Source organism: Theobroma cacao, chromosome 1, assembly GCF_000208745.1.
Source record: "Theobroma cacao cultivar B97-61/B2 chromosome 1, Criollo_cocoa_genome_V2, whole genome shotgun sequence".
Taxonomy (NCBI): domain Eukaryota; kingdom Viridiplantae; phylum Streptophyta; class Magnoliopsida; order Malvales; family Malvaceae; genus Theobroma; species Theobroma cacao.
The window spans coordinates 27728107-27746563 of NC_030850.1; the positions used below are offsets into that span (position 1 = coordinate 27728107).

Below are 18457 nucleotides of genomic sequence, written 5' to 3' on the forward strand. Positions count from 1 at the left end.
TTGAGGTGAGCTTATCATTCAATTAAGAGGCTAGAATAAGCTCTTTTAATGAGATATTACTTAAATAAATATAATTTTTTAATTTTTATTGTATCTTAAAATTTTGAAATAATTTCATTGGTTTAAATACGTACACAAATAAATAAAAAGAAAAAAGATTATTTTTAATTTTTCTTATTATTCAAAGAATTTTTAAAAAAATGTATTTTTTTCATATTTAAAATGTTTCTGAAAGAAAGAAATTAAATACATAAATGGAAAAAAAATAAAGTTAAAGAACTCTAAAAACTAGAGAAAAATGGGTAAAAGAAAACATACCTTAATGAGTTTGAAAACCCAAATCAGAGAGGGCCCAATGCTATTGGGCTTGAGTGGTGTAGGAACACGGATCGGGTCGGTCGGATCCGGCTCAAAACTACTTTTTCTTCCTTCCTTTCTTCGAAACAGTGTCGTTTTGATGTTCAGAAGTGACCCTCAAAACGGCGTCGTGTTCTTGGTGTATAAAAGTAACCAAAATCTCTTTTTTTCTTATTTTTCTTCTTCCGTCTCTAAGTTTCCCTCCCCTGTTTCTGCCCAGATCCCAGCGCTGACTATCACTGGCCGCCGTTCATCGGTGCCGAATTTTGCCAAGAGTGCACCTCCTCATTCCTTTCGAGCCGCTCATCACTCTAATCGGACAAAAGCGGTTCGGATTTCCCAAAAAAACTAGAAAAGAAATCCAAAAAAAACCGTATTTTTTTTTGACTGATTTTTCTTTTTTCTTTTCCTTTTCCTTTTCTGGAGAAGGGGTTGTTTTTGAGTTTATCCCCTTTTTCCATTTTTCTTTTCAGTCATTACTTTTTGTTTTGTATTTTTCGTATTTTTAGTTTCTATTTTATTATTTTTTGTACCGGGACCTCATCTGAAAGTATGGATTGAAGTGTGGCTTGATCTTGAAATTAACATGCAGTCAACTAAAGCATCAAATTTCATAAGACAGTTGTGCTCAGCTGCACTTGTAACTTGTCAACAGCCAACCTCAGCATCTCTCCTACAATATCTCTCATGTGTCGGACGAATCCACCTTTTGCAATTTCATTTTTCCAACAGTTATGGCCCCGGTCGACAGAGTTAAGGGGAAGGGAAAGGGAAAGGGCATAGCAGAACAGGTCAAAAAGAGCGAAGGGAAAAGTCGAAAAAACCCTTGACATCAGGTTAGGTTAGATTGGACACACAACAAGCAGTAACCGTTTACGCCACTGTCCAAACAAGCCTTAAAGAAATTCCGCGGGACGCAACGGACCAATTTGGCGGGAATACGCGTGTCAAGCATCGATAGCAGTTCCAGCTCAGATTTCCCGCCAGAAAAACCCTCCTATATACTTCCCCCTCAATCCGCCCCAAACCTTCCCTCATTTCCACTCCTCCGCCCACCCACTCCTTCTTCTTGCTCCACCTCCTCCTGTTTCCCTTGTATTTCTCTGTAAGCGATGAGCTCCTCCGATTCTCTCAAATCGACCCCTCTGAAATCCAAAAAATCTCTAAACCTAGCCTGCGAATCTCCCGTTTCAAAAACCCCAGAAAAGCACGCCTCCCTCGTCCCCAACCGTGCTCGTAACCGTGGCGTCGCCCTCTCCATCAAGGAGATCCGGCAAGTGGCCCAGACCCGGGCCAAACCTCCGACCGACCAGATCAAATCGGCTCGGAAACAGATCTTATCCTGGCCCACTGAGTCTCCGGCACCCAAAACCTCCGGTGACCGTCCCGATAAACTCCCTGAAAAGTAAGTCCCATTTCTTCTTAACCTAATTTCTTTTATTCTTTTTATTTCATTTGAGAAAATGGTTATTCTTATTGATTGAATACTTGTTGGACAGGTACGAGATATTGTGTGAGTTTTTCGATAGCTTGGACTCTGCAATCCGGCTGATAAAATTGAAGGGGTCAATGCCAACTTTTACTAATATCAGCCCCAAAATAGAGTGTTTGACCGAGAGGTAACTTCACTTAATCTTGTCAAGTAGTGCTAATTCATGGGTTTTTTCTGTGTCATTTGGTTTATTTACTTCTATACGTTTGGTGGTTTTATGTTGATTTACAGGAGGTTTTCATTCGGTCACTTGGCTCAATTGAAGCATATATTACCAGAGGTGATTGAGATAAAGAGAATGCTGATCTTTGATGAGAGGACTAGTTGTATGAAACCAGATCTCCACATTAGCATCATTGTGGATGCGATTGACTGTGGGGACAAGTCAAAATCAGGAACTAAGAATCTAAATGTTAGGAGGGTTTTTCGAGCTCGGCTTGCGGATTTTCTCAAGGCTCATCCTGAGGTATTCATTTCTGTTTAGTAATTTTGGTTGTGCATCTCGTTGCTCTGTTACAGATTAATAATCGTTTATTAATGTTGTACTTTTGTCTGCATGAGCATATGCAAAACGCTTATGAAAAACTTAGCAACATGACAACCTGCAAGCCATTAGCTTCAACTTATTAGCATCAAACAGTTGCCTTTGTTAATAACGCAGCAAAGGTCCTATAGCGTCAAAGTAAGATAAACACTGTATATTTACTATTCACTATTCACATTCACACAATCATTGCAACTGGCATCTACCTAGATCTAAAATCTAATGGATATTTAACACAGCCATGAATTGTGGACAGGCATCCCCATTGAAGGGAGCATATTATGTGTATACATAACATAAAGGCAGTATTTGGGATGGGGTGATCACCTCAAAATCCATGGCGATCTGTACCTTATGATTAGATCACCTTGTTTGGTAGGAACTTGGTGATCCTATATGACAGCAATGTTAGATCACTGAGGGTGATTAGATCACTAACTTGAGAGGTAATTTATTTCCCATCCAAAAGGGTGGGGAAATCTTTTCACCTAGGTTTATGTGCACGATTTTAACCTTTTTAACATGAGCATAAAAAACTTGCTTCCTACCAAATTAAAAAAAAATTTACACATATAATACTAAGTTTTTACTTTTTCAAGTATTCTTTGTAGCAACTACAAGGATAGTACATAGTTTTCCACATTTTCTTTGATTATGTATATAATCTTTGTTTATTCACTATTATCTTGATAAATTAAATACATTTTCCATTCAAAGGTTTTTCATCTAATTTAAAAGATTAGAAGTTAGCTTATCAAAAATAAATATATTTCTCATATTTCTTTATTGATTCAATTAATTAACTTATTTAAGAAATAAAATATTAATATTTCACAACTTGTTATGTTAATATAACATTAAAATTATGAGTAATTTTTAACTTTTAGAACATGGTTATTTACTTATTTTGGTACTTATTACAAAATGATATTTGATTTTTGCATGATACCAAATATGGTGATTTATAATCCCTAGTAATTAATGATTACTAACTAGAATCATACCAAACATGGTTATCTTAAATTATTGATAATGGCAGTACCATAGTAATAAGACCACCCCTTTGATTAGATCACTGTGATCTTGAAAAGTATGCTGTTCCCTTGTACAAATATGGATCAGTCAAAGAATTTCGTCTGTTTGGTTTCTTCATCTACCCCCAAACACCACCAAAATAGTCCAATATAATCTACTATAAGGCAGAAAGGACTTGTCTCAAACCTATCAGATGCCCAAAAGTTGTAGATGCTTCTTTCCCACATGTTTAAAATGGGCACACAAATGCAACCTGGCAGGAAACACGTCTTTTTTTGTTATGCATGTTTATATACCAATTGGCTATGTTGAAACATTTGGAGCATTACTTTTGGTTTTAGTTTTGAAATTTCTAGTCGACTTTAACCTTTTTTTATGTGGGAATTGAGTTGTAACTTTTAAGCTTGAAGTTTTCTAGCTATAAAATAAAGTTATGAAGCTCTAAAAAACTAGCGATATAAAGCTGTTCAAGTATCATGTTGTGTTGAATTTAGTTATGGTGTTTTCAGGGTGATGACATTCCAGAAGATGACCTACCAGAGCCGTTCAATCGTTTAAAGCAGAATCTGCGATTGAACATGATCAAAGGACCTATATCATTTTCATCTGATGAGTCATCAACTGATTCACTTACAGAGCAGCAATCATTGACAGGACAAGGTGAAGTTATTCAAGAGGAAACTCGACCACAGCCATCCAATCACTCAGATTCCAATTCAAAATTGTCTATGGAGACATTAGCTGATGTAGTTAATGAGCAGCAACCTGTGGTGGCATCTCATGTATCTCAATCATTTCGAAAGCACTTTTCCCAGAAAGTCACAAGCAAAGCTCAGGAGGCTGTCCAAAAATGTTCAAAGGTTTCCCTTCAGTCTTCAAATTTTCAAGTTCTAGACATATGTGCTGACGGATTTGCCTTCAGTGATGAAACTAGCTCTGCTTCAACTCGATCCCCAACTAAATTGTTATCTGAACCAACTACCAGGGAGATGAGTCATAAAACTTGCCTACCTGCAACTCCAGTTAAAGAGATAAATCCCTTGGAAGCTGAAGATGGGTCCCCTACAAAAGCTGGCACTATTCTGTCCACTCCTGCAAAACTAGCTTCAACTCCTGCTAGGCTGATGACTGCCACCCCTACTCTACAGCCAAGGAAGAGATGTTACATGAGCCCAGATGAGGTTTCTTCCAGTTCATCAAACAAGTTAGTTAGGCGGCCACCACGTACTAGGTCCTTGAAATTTGACACTCCTGTGAAGGAAGAGAATATTGTTGATGAAGTACAGGAGATGGCAGGCAAACCACTTGATGATGACGAAGATAATGCTCTTTCAATTCTGCCTGAGAGCCTTCTGCATTCAGTAAGCCCGCTACAAATTCTCTTGGCTATCATCGTTTTTAGAGCTTGAATTCCATCTGCATGCTTGACTAACTAGTCCAAAATATTAGTCACCTAATGTTAACTTACCCACACAAACATTATTTTTCTCTTTTCTAGTTGTTATCCAGTAGATTTCTTTTTATCATTTAGCATGACATCTAGTTGGAAGTGAACATTGAATTGTGCATGGAGCAGTAAGGGTTAGGATTTGATTGCATGAGTGCATGGATGGCAGATCCCGAGGCATTTTGGTCATTTATTTGATTCAGCACCTGCTGCATGTTCTCTGACTCTCAGGTGGATTCTCTTGTCACTACATGATTTCCTTATTGCATGTTGTGAATGGATGACGAGTGGCTTCTACGTCTGTAGCCATCATCAGATTGGTATCAAGGACCTTTTGACAGATTGGTGCTGGGTTTGTGGTTATGCAGTACTTTAAATTGAATATTGTGTTATGTGGCTGGTAACATTATGTCTGATGCAGTACTTTAATAGTGGTCTGTGTTATGCAGCCAATATTCCTCTATCATCAGATGGGTTTGAGTCCTGTTGGTTGTGTCCTGTTTTCTTTACTATGCTGTGTATGAGGCTGAGTGATGCTGTGTAATATCAGTCATGTTAGGCGTTTGAATGCTTAGTTAGAATGTGACCAGTTTAGACAGGTCCACTATGGATCTGTTCTGTATGCTCTCTTGTTTTGACCAAAATTGTATCCACTTAGGATGATCAACAAAATTCTAATTTGATGGAGCCAAGAAAAAAAATGTAACCATTTGTTATCTTTGCAGATAAGGGAGAAAGAGAGGAAAGCGATTGAGGAGCGAGATCCAGCAATCTCGCGAGCAAAGAGGCGACAACAGATGATTGCCTGCCTACCTAAGCTCTTCAACATGATTCACTATCTATTTCAGTCAATAAAGCGCTCTGTTATTACCAAAGAGGAGCTTATGCACAAAATAATTGCTGGCCATTGTGAAATTGTTGATAGAGGTAAGCCTTGATCCTAAACAGTAAATAGTTAGTACCTCATGGTATTTGTTTGGTTTAGGAAAGCATTAGCTCAGCTAAATCTTTAACTGTTTCACAGGAGAAGTTGAAGAGCAGCTAAAACTATTGCTAGAGCTAGCTCCGGAATGGATATCTGAAAAGCAGGCCTCTGCTGGGGATTTACTTGTTTGGTGAGTCTAACATGGTTGATACTTGATATTGGCACTTTTTCCCCCATTTGGCATGGTCATGATTGCAGATGAATGTGCACATATTTTATTACGAAATTTAAAAAAAGTGGGTATTTTGTAAGACATTTAGAAAAATGATAACATATGTTTGTATGTTTATTAGATAAATCATAAAGTATGTTTGTATGTTTTAGAAAATGCTTCTAACTGATGGACTTGTCTATCTTAATTTATTTTCAGCATCAATAAAGTGTCAAGCCCAGAGTCAATACGAGTGCGGCTTCAAGAAGCAAAATGAATGGGAGGATTAGTGCTTAGTTCCATTAAATTATTCAAGAAATCATATTGACAGCTGGAGTTCAAGTTTCAGTCTAAATTCAGCTTTTTGTAAATTTTTGGTACAAGGCTGTTTTATGTATGACCATACTTAGGTAACAGATGTAGGAAGGTAAGATGAAATCTACTATTGAGTTTGATTCACCATGTCAATACAAGTGATTGTTATTGACTCTGTGTTTAAAGTTGCCAAAAGAAAAATGAATCATTCCAGAGCCTGCCAAATTATTTGAGATGATTTATTAAGCATGCAACAACAGATCAACGTAAATGAGTTTTTGATACTGATCTATATGTGCTTGTGGCTACTGTGTTAAAAACAAATCAACTTCGGAATAGAATAGGACAAATTATTTAGCCAATCCTACACTGCCTGCAGCTCTTTGATGTTTCCTTCAAGGTACCTCCTTTTCTCCTGATGTTAGGTCCTCCTTGTCGGTTCCCTCTAGCCCATGACAATGTGAAGAAGGTTGCTCTTGGGTATTGATGTAAGCCTGATCTCGATCCTTCCCCCACAAAAGCAAGTACAAACCAATGATAACGAGGACTCCTCCCAGTATCCTGAATGATAAAACAAAAATTAAAGAGCATCCAAGGGATTGTGTGGTGCTTCTGTAATTACGAAATGCACCATGGCTTTACCTGCCCACGTATAGTTTTTCACCAAGAACAAAGTATGCTGAAATAGCCACCATAACTGTTGCTAGGGGAGAAAACATGGAGACAAAGACTGGCCCTTTCTCTTTCATGCACCAAAACTGAATGAAGATAAAAATACCAGAGCATACTATTCCCTGGCATTCAATTTCATCCTACCAGGCTCAGAACAATGTTTTGAACAAATATATAACATGTTTAAACTGTTCTAACAGCCATGAGATTGCTTACAGAATATGTAATGGTCCAGAAACGAATACTGAACATATTGATCGACCATGCTTTTGGTTTGTGCTGTAAGAACACAGCAAAGACGGCTGATTGTCCGCCTCCAATACAGTTCATCCATGCTGTCAGCGACAGTTGCGCAGGATATTTCTTCAAAGTAACTGCCTACAAGGTCCACATGCATTTGCAATGCCTTCAATTCAGGAGAATTTCCACAATCATCTTTTACTTTTAGAGATTATATCCTTTGTGACTTCTTTTTGTCTAGTAATACTGCATGTTTCTTTTACAGTTAACACAACTCAACTATGTGATTTTCGTTGAAGTAACTACCTGCATAATGAACCATAGAGCCCATGATGTGCAACTAGCAATAGTAAGGATTGATCCTTTCACCAAGTTCTCATGAACAGAAGGAAGTCTTTCCATGTGAATTGGAGCAGTCGACAAGCTGTGAACTGCAGGTCCTTTGTACAAAGTGATGATCGTGACACCTGCCAAGGATGTTAAGGTTCCAAGGATTTTAGCTATCCCACGAGGGCTCCTGACATTAACAACCTCCATCCTGGGCCAAGTAGGTGAAGCAAATTGATTGTTCATGAAATCTCTTATCCAATTATAATATTTGAAGTATAGATTTCTGTGCTATGTGCCATGGAGTCTTATCCCTACCTGAGTATGACGGCTACTACAAAGGTTAAGATAGAAACGGTGTTGAACACAGATGCAACGAATGTTGGAGAAGTGTATCTCAAGCTTGCATAGTACATGTTCATGGTGAAGCCCACTCTGTTTTTCCATTTAAGAAAATCTGTAAGTGCTTTTAACTTTTATGATGCAAATTAAACTTTGGAACTTATTTGCATGTTAAGAGCAGAAGATTATTTATGGCCTACTCAACCCTATGAGGGAAAGCAAAAATAACTCCAAAAACATTGCGACTGTCATCTTTGGCCTTGATTTTCTGCACAAACATAACATAAAACATCAACCTTGCTATATTAGTAAAGCTAAAGACTTTTTGATTTTATGGCGCATAAGTATAGCCAGGTAGAAAGTTGATGAGTAGTATCAATTTGTACCAAACCTTTCAAGGAAATAGGCAAAAGGAGACATCAGCAAGCCAGCAAGGATATACCGATAAGTTACATAGACATGAGGATTCAGCCCTTGATTGAAGGAAGCTTCCACGAAGAAATATAGAATTGTGTAACCTATCTGAGCTAGAACCATACTCAGATGTGGCTTATATCTTGCCAGAGGCACCTTGAATGCCCATGCCATATTGTGTGTATGGTGAAACCTCTTTGCTTCCTGTTTGCTTATAAACGGAACAGAAAACCCATCTATTCGGATTTCCTGCAGATACGATTTTGCTGTTTGATAGGCTGCTTCGTTCTCTCTGGTCCTTTTGTGAGCTCTCTTCGATGCTCTCTTGCTTTGTTGTCTGATTTTTGTGGCAGTAATTTTTTGTGTTAGGCTGCCATGCTTTTGAGCAATTGGCTCGTTTCTGCTTGGCTTTGTTTTATTAGGTTCTTTGCTCTATGGGGCTACAAATTTCTTTTTGAGTAGCAGGTTCTGGTGGGTAATTGTACTGTCTGCTTCACCCTCACGAACCTTTAGGTCATGAGAGTCTCTTGTGAAAGCTTGAGACTCGAAACGGCATGCTAGTGATGAGAATAATAAAAATTTACCTTTAAAAAAAAATAAAATGCATGTTGAGCATCATATTCTCTATGGAAATTCTGATGTTCAAAATTAACAGTAGAGTGCAAAAAGGTTATAGAATGGAGAAAATTAATAGAGCATAAATCATTCAGGATTTTTCTTACTATTTAGCTACGTACCCAACTTATAGGTCTCATTCTTTGCCCTTCCCAATATTGTCTAAACTTTTTCATTGCAATATTCGGGGATTAGAATCTGGCTGCAAGGAATGATAGTACTTAACAACTTTTGCAAAAGGCATAAAAGCTTAAACCACCATTAATGTTTTCCCCATTCTTTCCATTATCATCAGAGAAATTAAGTGACACTCTTTCTTGGATTTAATACCTAATAAATGCCATTGAAATCAAACCTGGGACAGGTATATAGCATATTAGCATCTGTCGTGATTATGAGCACTAATATGTCATCTTGTCCAGTGAATATTGTAATGCTAGAATAATACAGAAAAGAAAAAGGAATTGAATAATTTAAGCAAGTTGGAGCAATACGCAAGTAACGATCAACATTGGTTTTCTTTTTTCTTCTTCTTCTTCTCCTCCATTCTATTTTAGCAGAAATTGATTCTGTTGTGATTTAGTACCAAGTTGTGAAATGAGATGAAAAGTAAACCAAATGGAGGAAAGTAAAGCAATCACCCGAAAACAACAATACAATTGTTATGTCCACATGTGAAGATAATGAAAATACTTCATATAATCAAAACAATTAAATTTACGAAGATTGTTGCCCTCAACCTCGTGAAATCTTAAAGTCTTTTTTCTATGGCATTTTGATCTTTTCTCTATAAGTCTCCTTCATGCTCCCTCCTTTTCTGCTGAAGCTACCTCCTCCTCGTCTGTGACCTTTATAACATCACAATGCGAAGAAGATTGCTTTTGGCTCTTGGTGTAACACTGATCTCTTTCCTTGCCCCACAATAGCAAGTATAAACCAATGATAACCGTGACTCCACCCAGTACACTGCACGGTTCAAATAAAACGAAGAATCCATTGCAGTGTGATTATAGTGCTTTGTCAAGTTTGAAATGAAATATGTATTTTACTTCTTACCTGCCTGTATGTAGTTTCTCACCGAAAACAAAGTATGCTAGAACTGCCACCGTAACTGTTTGAAGAGGATTAAACACGGTTGCAAAAACTGGCCCTTTCTCCTTCACGCACCACAACTGAAGGAAGACGATGAACCCGGTGCCAACAATTCCCTGGCGTTCATTTTCATCCTACCAGACTTAGACATGATTCTGAAACAAATAGGTAACATATTTAAACTGTTCTAATTATGGCTATGAAATTACTTACAGAATATATAATGGCCCAGAAATTGATACTGAACATAGTGATCGACCATGCTGCCGGTTTGTGCTGTAAGAACACTGCAAAGACAGCAGATTGTGCTCCCCCGAGACAGTCTATCCATGCTGTTAGAGACAGTTGTGCCGGATATTTCTTCAAAGCAAATGCCTACAAGGTTACATGCTTTTAAAATATTGTTAAGAATTTCAGAGTTAGCTATCACAATCATCCTTTAGTTTTTAGAGAATATAACCTTAGAGACATTCTTTTTACTTAGTAATACAATGTAAGGAAATACCATCTCCTTTGGTTTAGGGGGGGGGGGGGGGGGGGGGGTTGCAAAAACCAATTAAAATTTAGTTATCCATTAATTACCTGCATAATGTACCATGAAGACCATGTCATGCAGCTAGCAATAGTAAGGATTGACCCTTTCACCCAGTTCTCACGAATAGAAAGTACCCTTTTAATATGAATTGGAGCATCCCGCAAGCTTTGTAGTGCAGGTCCTTTGTACAAAGTGATGGTCGTGACCCCTGCCAAGGATATTAAGGTTCCAAGTATTTTAGCTATCCCACGAGGGCTCTTTACATCAACAACCTCCAGCCTGCACCAAAGAGCATGAAGAAGATTGATCATGAAATCGCCTTTTTAATCTTTAAATAAGAGAAGTCATCAATTATTGATTCCTAGCCTACACCTGAACAAGATGGCAATTACAAAAGTCAAAGACGGAACATTGTTGGACGCTGCTGTAACGAATGTTGGAGAAGTGCATCTCATACTTGCAAACAACATGTTAAAGCTTAAAGCAATCCTGTTTTTGCATCAAGGGGAAAAGTAGGAAGAAAAGTTGTGTTTAAGTATGAACAAAATAATCTTTGAATTTCTTACGCATTAATTATATAGAAGTGAAAGAGTAGTTATGAATATTGTCTACCCTAAGAGAGAAACCGAAAACAACTCCAAAAACAATCGTAATGTCAGCTTTGGCCTCGATTTTCTGCACGAAAAAGTAAAATCAATTAGGCAGTGAACCTTTCCATTCTAATTAGTCTGTTAGTCATCAAGCGAATAGTTTAAACTAGTGTGTTTTCTTGTAGTTAAAGGGGTACAATAGGTGGAAGTCGATAAGTTATTGTTTATCCGACCTTTCAAGAAAATAGGCAAAAGGAAACATCAGCAAACCAGCTAGGCTAAGTCGATAAGTGACATAGACATATGGATTTAGCCCTTGATTGAAGGCAGCTTCTGTAATGAAAAACAAAAACGCTGAACAGATCTGGGCTAGAACCATGCTTAGATGGGGTTTAAATCTTGCAAAAGTAGCCTTCAATGCGCATGCCATATCTCTTGCTCGTATAACGGTAGTGTTTCTGCCTCTTTCTGTTCGCTTATTGATGGAGCAGGAAATGATATAGAACAAAGAAAAAATGGAATTGCAGAAAAGCAAAGAGTCTCTGTTATGTCTCTGTTATGAGAACAAAGAGCAGGGACAAGCAAGGGAAGAAAAGTAGTCAGATGGAAACAAGGTTTTCATACATACTTCTGAAACATATATGTTAACACTCGTAAAAGCATTAAGACAAGTGTTCAATACAAAGCTTACTTTGGCATGCAAGTCAACACGTCGTACACACAACCGCTTAAATTTGTTAATTCTAAGTACAACGAAGCTACCTGAATTAAAGTAAAAACACATGTTATTCAAGGCGAGTATCATCTTAACTGGAAATGCAGTCACACTGTTATTGAAATGATATCAGAGTTCTGGCTTTGATGTTGTAAGCATCACGTTCTCCATGAAAGTAGGTTTTGGTTAATGGCAGCAGCAGAAACATAGAAAGGTGAAAATCAATGGAGTATCCTTGTTATAATAACTGAGATTTGTATCATTTTAGCTACCCTTGTTATTACTCTTTTGTCTGGTACAAGTAGCTTTACTAATATTATCAAACCTTTTTCATTATAATTTTTCAATGGGGAAAAGATTTTGGGCAACACTTCTTCTCTTTCCCATTACACCATAGTGAAAACCCTGTCAAAAACATGAGAGAATGTGACTTGTCTCTCCTTGAATTTCAATACCTAAATTCTATTATACAAAACAAAGTAAAAACTGTTACATCCGGATTAGTCTCAAGAAAATTAGCATCTGTCATATTGATTTATAGGCACAAATGTCATCTTGCAAAGTGATCAACTGTTGTGATGTTAGGAATAATTCGGAATGCAAAGCAATTCTTTTTGTGGGTTTTCCACTATCTATTATTTTCAAACATCTAAAGAAAATGAATTGACGGATTTTGCAAGTTGGAGCACTACTTCGTAAGTTAAATATTAATATTCTTCTAGTGGTTACTCTTTTTGGAGTAGAAAAAGGTGTTGAGACCATCTAGCAGCTCTCAATCATTGCTTTCACAGTAATTAGCATTTTGAAAAGCTATGTTTGTCATATTTTTTCTTCAAGAAAAGACAAGAAATCTGAGTGTAAAACATATGTGATAATGTGGCCAATTCAACCTCTGTGATATAAAAATGGGTAATACTGTTGAAGCATGATATCAAATCTGGCAAATCAGAATAGCGTAGTTTTGGAGAGAAGAAACAACCGTTTGAAGAAGAAGGAAGTTGATGTAGACGTTAAAACGGGGAGTTTTACCTTACCAATCTGTTGCTTCTAAACGACTTATTGTAGTACCGTTTTAGTTAACTAGTGTTTTTGTATTAGGCAAAACATCACTATAGTAGTGTTAGTATAAGCCCTACAAGCCAATCTGTGGTTGTATGAGAATTGCAATTTTGAGATATTCATGTATGACATTTTGTTATTCATAATAACATTGAGATAGTTCTTTATCCGTAAGTTTGTAATTTAATTACTTTTTGTTTTTATGTAGATAAAGCCCATGGAACTATATATGCCTTGCAAAGGAATTGTGTTGGGATACAATTATGAGATCCTTATGCATTAAAACATTATTCCCAAAAGTTCTTGATCATTGTATTATTGAGACAGGGCATCAATAATGCTCAAATATTGGCACATGTTATGTTCCTTACTTGTGAAGTAAGCAATCGTTCTCATAGGTTGAAATATAAAAATACTTAGAACTAGCATATGGGTGCTTGCCGTGGGAGAGCAAGTTCACTGAACATGACCCGCCATGAGAAGTGCATTTGGTACCTCACTCAAGTGTCTACACAATACTTCTCATGTGTCTATACAATACTTCTCATGTGTCAATTGTGTAACTACTCCCTAGACTTGAGACACATGGTTGTCTTGTATGTGAAATACTATGATTTGATTTCATCCTTATGGGTGCCTAATCAAGGATGCCAAAACAAGATGTTTTTGAGTATACTATGAAGCATATGAAGGCAAATGAGTGGTCTAGATAGGAATCATCACCCCAAGTGATTCGAGGGAAAATATGTCATTAGTTCTTGGTTGACATTAGCTTAATCAAATCCTTGGCCAAGGTGATTAGAAGTTTATGAAATGAGTTTCATAAGTCTTCATAAAGCTAATGATCTAACTACAAGAACAAATATGGAGATCAATAAGAGTAAGCACTGCACTAAGCTCTTATTATCTTTGGGATATATGATGAAGGAATGAATTACACTGAAAAACTGTACACTGAAAGGTTGTCAAAAAATCCTTTGACTCTTCTAACAATTGGGTGGCTATGATGTATTGCTAGATGCCAATCATGGTCTATGGAATTGAATTAGTTAATTTAAAATTGAATATGATTCATTTAAATTAATTAATTAATAATATTATAATTCAATTCCATTGCCAACATGTTAGGAACTTAATGGGTCACACACAAAGGTTGTAATTTAGATAAATTGAGAGTGTGATGATTTAAGTTAGACTTAAAATAAATTCTAGGTTTTAACTACTAAGGACCTAATTAAAAGAGTTTAATTAGATATTGGTTAAATATTATAATTATTATAATATTAAGGACTTATTTTTTAAATTTTAATAAGTTAAACCTAGATATAAATATCACGTTATAACCACTCTTTTTTTCTAAGAGAGGAGAAGGAAACAAAAAAAAAAAATTTCTCTTTAGTGTTGCCACTCTTGAGAAGTTTATTTTTTTTTTATTTTGAAAAACTTCTCCTTTGATTCTTTGCTACAAATCAAAGAAGAAAATAGGACAAATCGTTGTCCACTTGTTAGCACAAGCCCGTGGCATAAAGCTCTCTCCTTGATAAGGATCCGTTGCAATCGTGTGTGCATCATTGGAGGCTAAGCGATTGAGTGGCTGGGATTCTTTCACACCAAAGGTGTTCATGTTTTATCACCAAAAGGAATCAATTTGATTAGGATATCACTTGGAAAGGTACATTCTTTGTCTGATTTTATGTGGTACATAACTTTGCATTAAACAACCAAAGTGATCCAAAGGTAGGAGGCATGATTTTTTTTATTTCAATTTTTTTTCTATTCCGCTGCGTTGATGCTCTAATCATGCCATTCCTAGCAGTGGTATCAGAGTCTCCCTTGGCTATGTCTTGTTGTTGTTAATACTATGTTCAACATAGATGTGAAAATTCGAGTATCAAATGGTGAGTTCATATTTACATAATTCTGTTTTGAAATTGTTTGATATTTCTGAACAGTTTTATTTTGTAAATATTATATTCTTATTAATGAACATTAAACAAGTTTTAATGTCAAGAATTTGCATATTAAAGTTTGCATAAGATGCACAAAAATCAGCAAAGGAATTCGGGTTCGTGGAGGAATGGAGATATGGGTATTAAGGGCAGATTTTGATTCTGTCCAAGTTTAGTTTTTGCGTCATTTCAGCAAGCAAATGAGTCCTAAAAATTCTCAAAATTTGTAGAAATGATGTTAAGTTGATATCCTTTGAAAATGTTTCAAATGTGGCTGAAAACCAATACCACAAAGTGTGCATGAAGCCTTGAAACCATGACTAGTCGCTGCTGCCAACAGCAGACTTTAGGTCACGGTTTTGCTTGTTTTCAGCAGGCAGAAGGCATCCAAAATTGATGCTAATGATGATGAAAGAGGTTTCATACCTTAGCTAATTGGAGGATTATGATAAGGATAAAATCCCAAATTTTATGCCACTTTAATGACCAAGAAACGTGGTCAATAAAATTGCTGCAAGCAGTTTTTTGAATGCCACGGTTTTAGCATTTTGAATTGCCTTATCAATTGATGGAAGTAGTTCCATAAAATCATCATATCAAAATGGATTTTGAAAGTTTCCACAAAATAAGGAATTTGATTCCTACAAAATATGGAAATTATTTTAATCAATTGATAAATTAAAATAATTTGACATATTAAATTTAGGAATTGGTTTCTTAATTTTATTGAAGTCAAAATTATTTTAAAATCTTCCATAAATTAAGGAATTAGATTCCTATATATTATGGGAGTCTAAGAATAAATAGGCAATTTAAAATCAGAGGAATATCTCCATAATATTAGCTATGGAATTCGGATTTGACAATTGGATAAATGAAGATTTTATTGTCTTAAAATTACCAAATGAGATTAGGTGATCTAAGACATAAAATCTTTAATATCTGATTGGTGAAAGATAACCTTAAATATTTTAACAAAGCAAATTAAAATTGTTTTAATTTGTAATAAATCCTATCCTAATAAGATTAGAATATGGATAAAGGTTATTTATATTCATTAGTAAGGACTTCTATATATGGAAATTGTTTCTTTATATATGGAAAGAAATTGATACCCAAAAATTTGAAATTAAGTTAATTCAAAAGTTGAATTTAACTAATTTCAAATAAATCATGTGATTAACAATTTGAACAAGACATAGATTTAATTTTATGTTCATGTGGATGAATGAATATGGATGATTATGGACTAGGCCTAATTTGATTGTGGATGTATGGTTAAATTTTATCATGATATTTATTTATTAAATAGAGTCTATGCACCTTGCCTTTCTCTCGATTTTCTGGAATTGTAAAATTCTTTTCTCACTTAACTCCCCTCGAATGTACCACGAGGTTTCTTTACAAAAATGTAATTAGTTACATATAAGTGTAGAATTAGGATTGGTTTAGGAGTTATTTTACAATTCGAATATGAAGACCTAAAGGAGTCGTGAAGATACAAGGAGGAAGATTACAATATGTTGTATGTTATCCCTTAGGTTTGACCAATCTAATTTCCTTCGATGGCTCAAGAAAATTAGTATAGATAAAGTCCATAATCATCCATAGTAGTATGCATGGGATAGATTTATTTATGCAATTAATAAATACTTTGCATGCAAAGATGAGACCTTAACTAAGTTAAAAATAAGAAATCACTCGATAAATATTGAGTCACATGCCATGCATGATTAAGTTGCCTTCCACCATATAGCAAGATAACATGGCTGCTCTTTTAATCGAAGACTTGTTGAGCACACTCAAAGTCACTTTTATACGAGTATGTTTGAGCTATTGGTGGGTCTTACTCAACTAGTTTCATAAAATTCAGGTGCTTGGAAACTTGATTGTTATGGAAACTAAAGGTAATGGCTAGGCGAAACATATATGATATGTTTCGGCAATGTGTTGTCACCTAGCTGATCTAGGAGTTGTATAGAGATACAATTGGTAAGCTCAGTTACCTACCCAATCCAACTATCATGGTTTGTTGAGCACACTCAAGGTCATGATTAGAATGGAGAAAGATCTTAGCCCACTAAGAGAATCCTTGTAGAGATCTCTCGAGGTGATATGAAGGGTTATCATCTTGAAGAAATTAGTGGGAGCAATCAATTTAAGATTTATTATCTCATCTTAATTGATTATAATACATGATCACTCATAAACGTTCTTTAAATGTCTAGGTTGTTAGAATGCGAATACACATTACTTTGCGTGGCATACTTGATGTCATCATGAAATTTGGGCCAAAATGTTTGGACTGGTATATCAAGTTGAGAAATGTTCTCAAATATCTATTTAGAATAGATGTTATTAAGGAATATATCCTTGCCTTCTTGACAAGGTCAAAGAATGAGAAACTTGTAGAAGTTTCACCTTTGACCATGTATATGATTGAAGTAAATCTGTCTACTATTGATCCATCATCATGGGTATTAAATACTGGATGTGGGTCACACTTATGTAATGACATGAAGGTGCTGGAAATGAGTAAAAGATTAACGAAGGGAGAGGTGGTCCTAAGAGTAGGAAATGGAGCAAAAGTTGCTGCATCGGTTGTGGGGACATTTACCATACCTTTACCTTCTAGGTTGATCTTGGAATTAAGAGACTGCTACTATGTTCCTTCCATATCTCGAAATATCATATCTGTGTCATACTTGGCATTATATGATGATATGAAATTTTGCATTAAGGGCAATTGTGTTCTTTCTCGAAGAGAGAGATGCATTATGGTGCAAGGACACATTCAAATGGTCTCTATATTCTTGATCCTAAGATACCCATACTCAATATAGAGGTCAAGAAAGCAAAGAAATATGATTCAAAACTATCTTACATCTGGCACTGTAGGCTTGGACACATCAATGAGACTTGCTTAACCAAGTTACACAAACAAGGTTACATCGATCCATTTAATTATGAATTTTATGGAACATGTGAGTGTTGTCTCCTTGGTAAGATGACCAAGTCACCTTTCACCAAGAAGAGTGAACAAGCTAGGGTGTTACTAAGACTTGTACATTCAAATGTATGTGGTCCTATGAATACAAGTGCTAGAGGAGGATACTCCTACTTCATCACTTTCACAGATAACCATTCTTGCTATGGTGTTGTATATTTGATGAAATATAAATCTGAATCTTTTGACAAGTTCAAAGAATACATAGCGGAGGTTGAGAAACAAACTGGGAAGAGTATTCTCACTCTTAGATCTGATCGAGGAGGAGAATATCTTAGCTAAAAGTTTCAGGATTATCTGAAAGAGAATGGAATTCTTGCACAATGGACTCCTCCAGGGATTCCACAGCACAATGGGGTGTTTAAGAGAAGGAATCGAACATTATTGGACATGATTCGATCCATGATGAGTCATGTAGATCTTCCTATATCTTTTTGGGGATATGCCCTAGAAACTGCTGCTCACATATTGAACCAGGTTCCTACCAAATCAGTTGATAAGACACCATATAAGATATGAAGTGGGAAAAAGCCTAACTTATCTTATTCTAGGATTTATGGATGTACTGCTTATG

The 18457-nt window shown here is 36.0% G+C and overlaps 3 protein-coding genes across 4 annotated transcripts; 1 reads left to right on the plus strand and 2 right to left on the minus strand.

Moving 5' to 3' along the window:
* On the plus strand, positions 789–6473 carry LOC18613167 (CDT1-like protein a, chloroplastic). 2 transcript variants are annotated; one of them, XM_018114129.1, is made up of 7 exons: positions 802–1762; positions 1857–1976; positions 2081–2315; positions 3938–4789; positions 5601–5802; positions 5900–5990; positions 6231–6473. In XM_018114129.1, exons 1-7 carry the CDS (start codon positions 1470–1472, stop codon positions 6286–6288), a joined length of 1851 nt encoding a protein of 616 aa, XP_017969618.1. In that variant the 5' UTR covers positions 802–1469; the 3' UTR covers positions 6289–6473. The 2 variants fall into 2 exon arrangements, with proteins under 2 accessions (XP_017969619.1, XP_017969618.1); XM_018114130.1 differs by lacking the exons at positions 5601–5802; positions 5900–5990; positions 6231–6473 and adding an exon at positions 5107–5580 and having other exon boundaries at positions 789–1762.
* LOC18613169 (WAT1-related protein At2g39510) lies at positions 6545–8862 on the minus strand. The gene is made up of 7 exons (XM_018114131.1): positions 8299–8862; positions 8113–8175; positions 7884–8000; positions 7545–7776; positions 7215–7376; positions 6969–7120; positions 6545–6887 (listed from the first exon to the last, which is right to left on the minus strand). Exons 1-7 carry the CDS (start codon positions 8493–8495, stop codon positions 6722–6724), a joined length of 1089 nt encoding a protein of 362 aa, XP_017969620.1. The 5' UTR covers positions 8496–8862; the 3' UTR covers positions 6545–6721.
* Positions 9693–11707, minus strand: LOC18613170 (WAT1-related protein At1g43650). Its single transcript, XM_018121221.1, has 7 exons — positions 11387–11707; positions 11176–11238; positions 10936–11052; positions 10611–10842; positions 10242–10403; positions 9993–10144; positions 9693–9902 (listed from the first exon to the last, which is right to left on the minus strand). The coding sequence occupies exons 1-7, from the start codon at positions 11581–11583 to the stop codon at positions 9737–9739; spliced, it is 1089 nt and encodes a 362-aa protein (XP_017976710.1). The 5' UTR covers positions 11584–11707; the 3' UTR covers positions 9693–9736.

Excerpts from the sequence above, each read along its gene's own strand:
- LOC18613170 (XM_018121221.1), bottom strand. The coding sequence starts at position 11,583 with ATGGCATGCGCATTGAAGGCTACTTTTGCAAGATTTAAACCCCATCTA. Across the intron at positions 11,239-11,386 it reads TTTGCCTATTTTCTTGAAAG|AAAATCGAGGCCAAAGCTGA; the intron begins GTCGGATAAACA and ends TTTTTCGTGCAG. Across the intron at positions 10,404-10,610 it reads CTTCATGGTACATTATGCAG|GCATTTGCTTTGAAGAAATA; the intron begins GTAATTAATGGA and ends GTAACCTTGTAG.
- LOC18613167 (XM_018114129.1), top strand. The coding sequence starts at position 1,470 with ATGAGCTCCTCCGATTCTCTCAAATCGACCCCTCTGAAATCCAAAAAA. Across the intron at positions 1,763-1,856 it reads CCCGATAAACTCCCTGAAAA|GTACGAGATATTGTGTGAGT; the intron begins GTAAGTCCCATT and ends CTTGTTGGACAG. Across the intron at positions 1,977-2,080 it reads ATAGAGTGTTTGACCGAGAG|GAGGTTTTCATTCGGTCACT; the intron begins GTAACTTCACTT and ends GTTGATTTACAG.
- LOC18613169 (XM_018114131.1), bottom strand. The coding sequence starts at position 8,495 with ATGGCATGGGCATTCAAGGTGCCTCTGGCAAGATATAAGCCACATCTG. Across the intron at positions 7,777-7,883 it reads GTAGTAGCCGTCATACTCAG|GATGGAGGTTGTTAATGTCA; the intron begins GTAGGGATAAGA and ends TACTTGGCCCAG. Across the intron at positions 7,377-7,544 it reads CTCTATGGTTCATTATGCAG|GCAGTTACTTTGAAGAAATA; the intron begins GTAGTTACTTCA and ends TGGACCTTGTAG.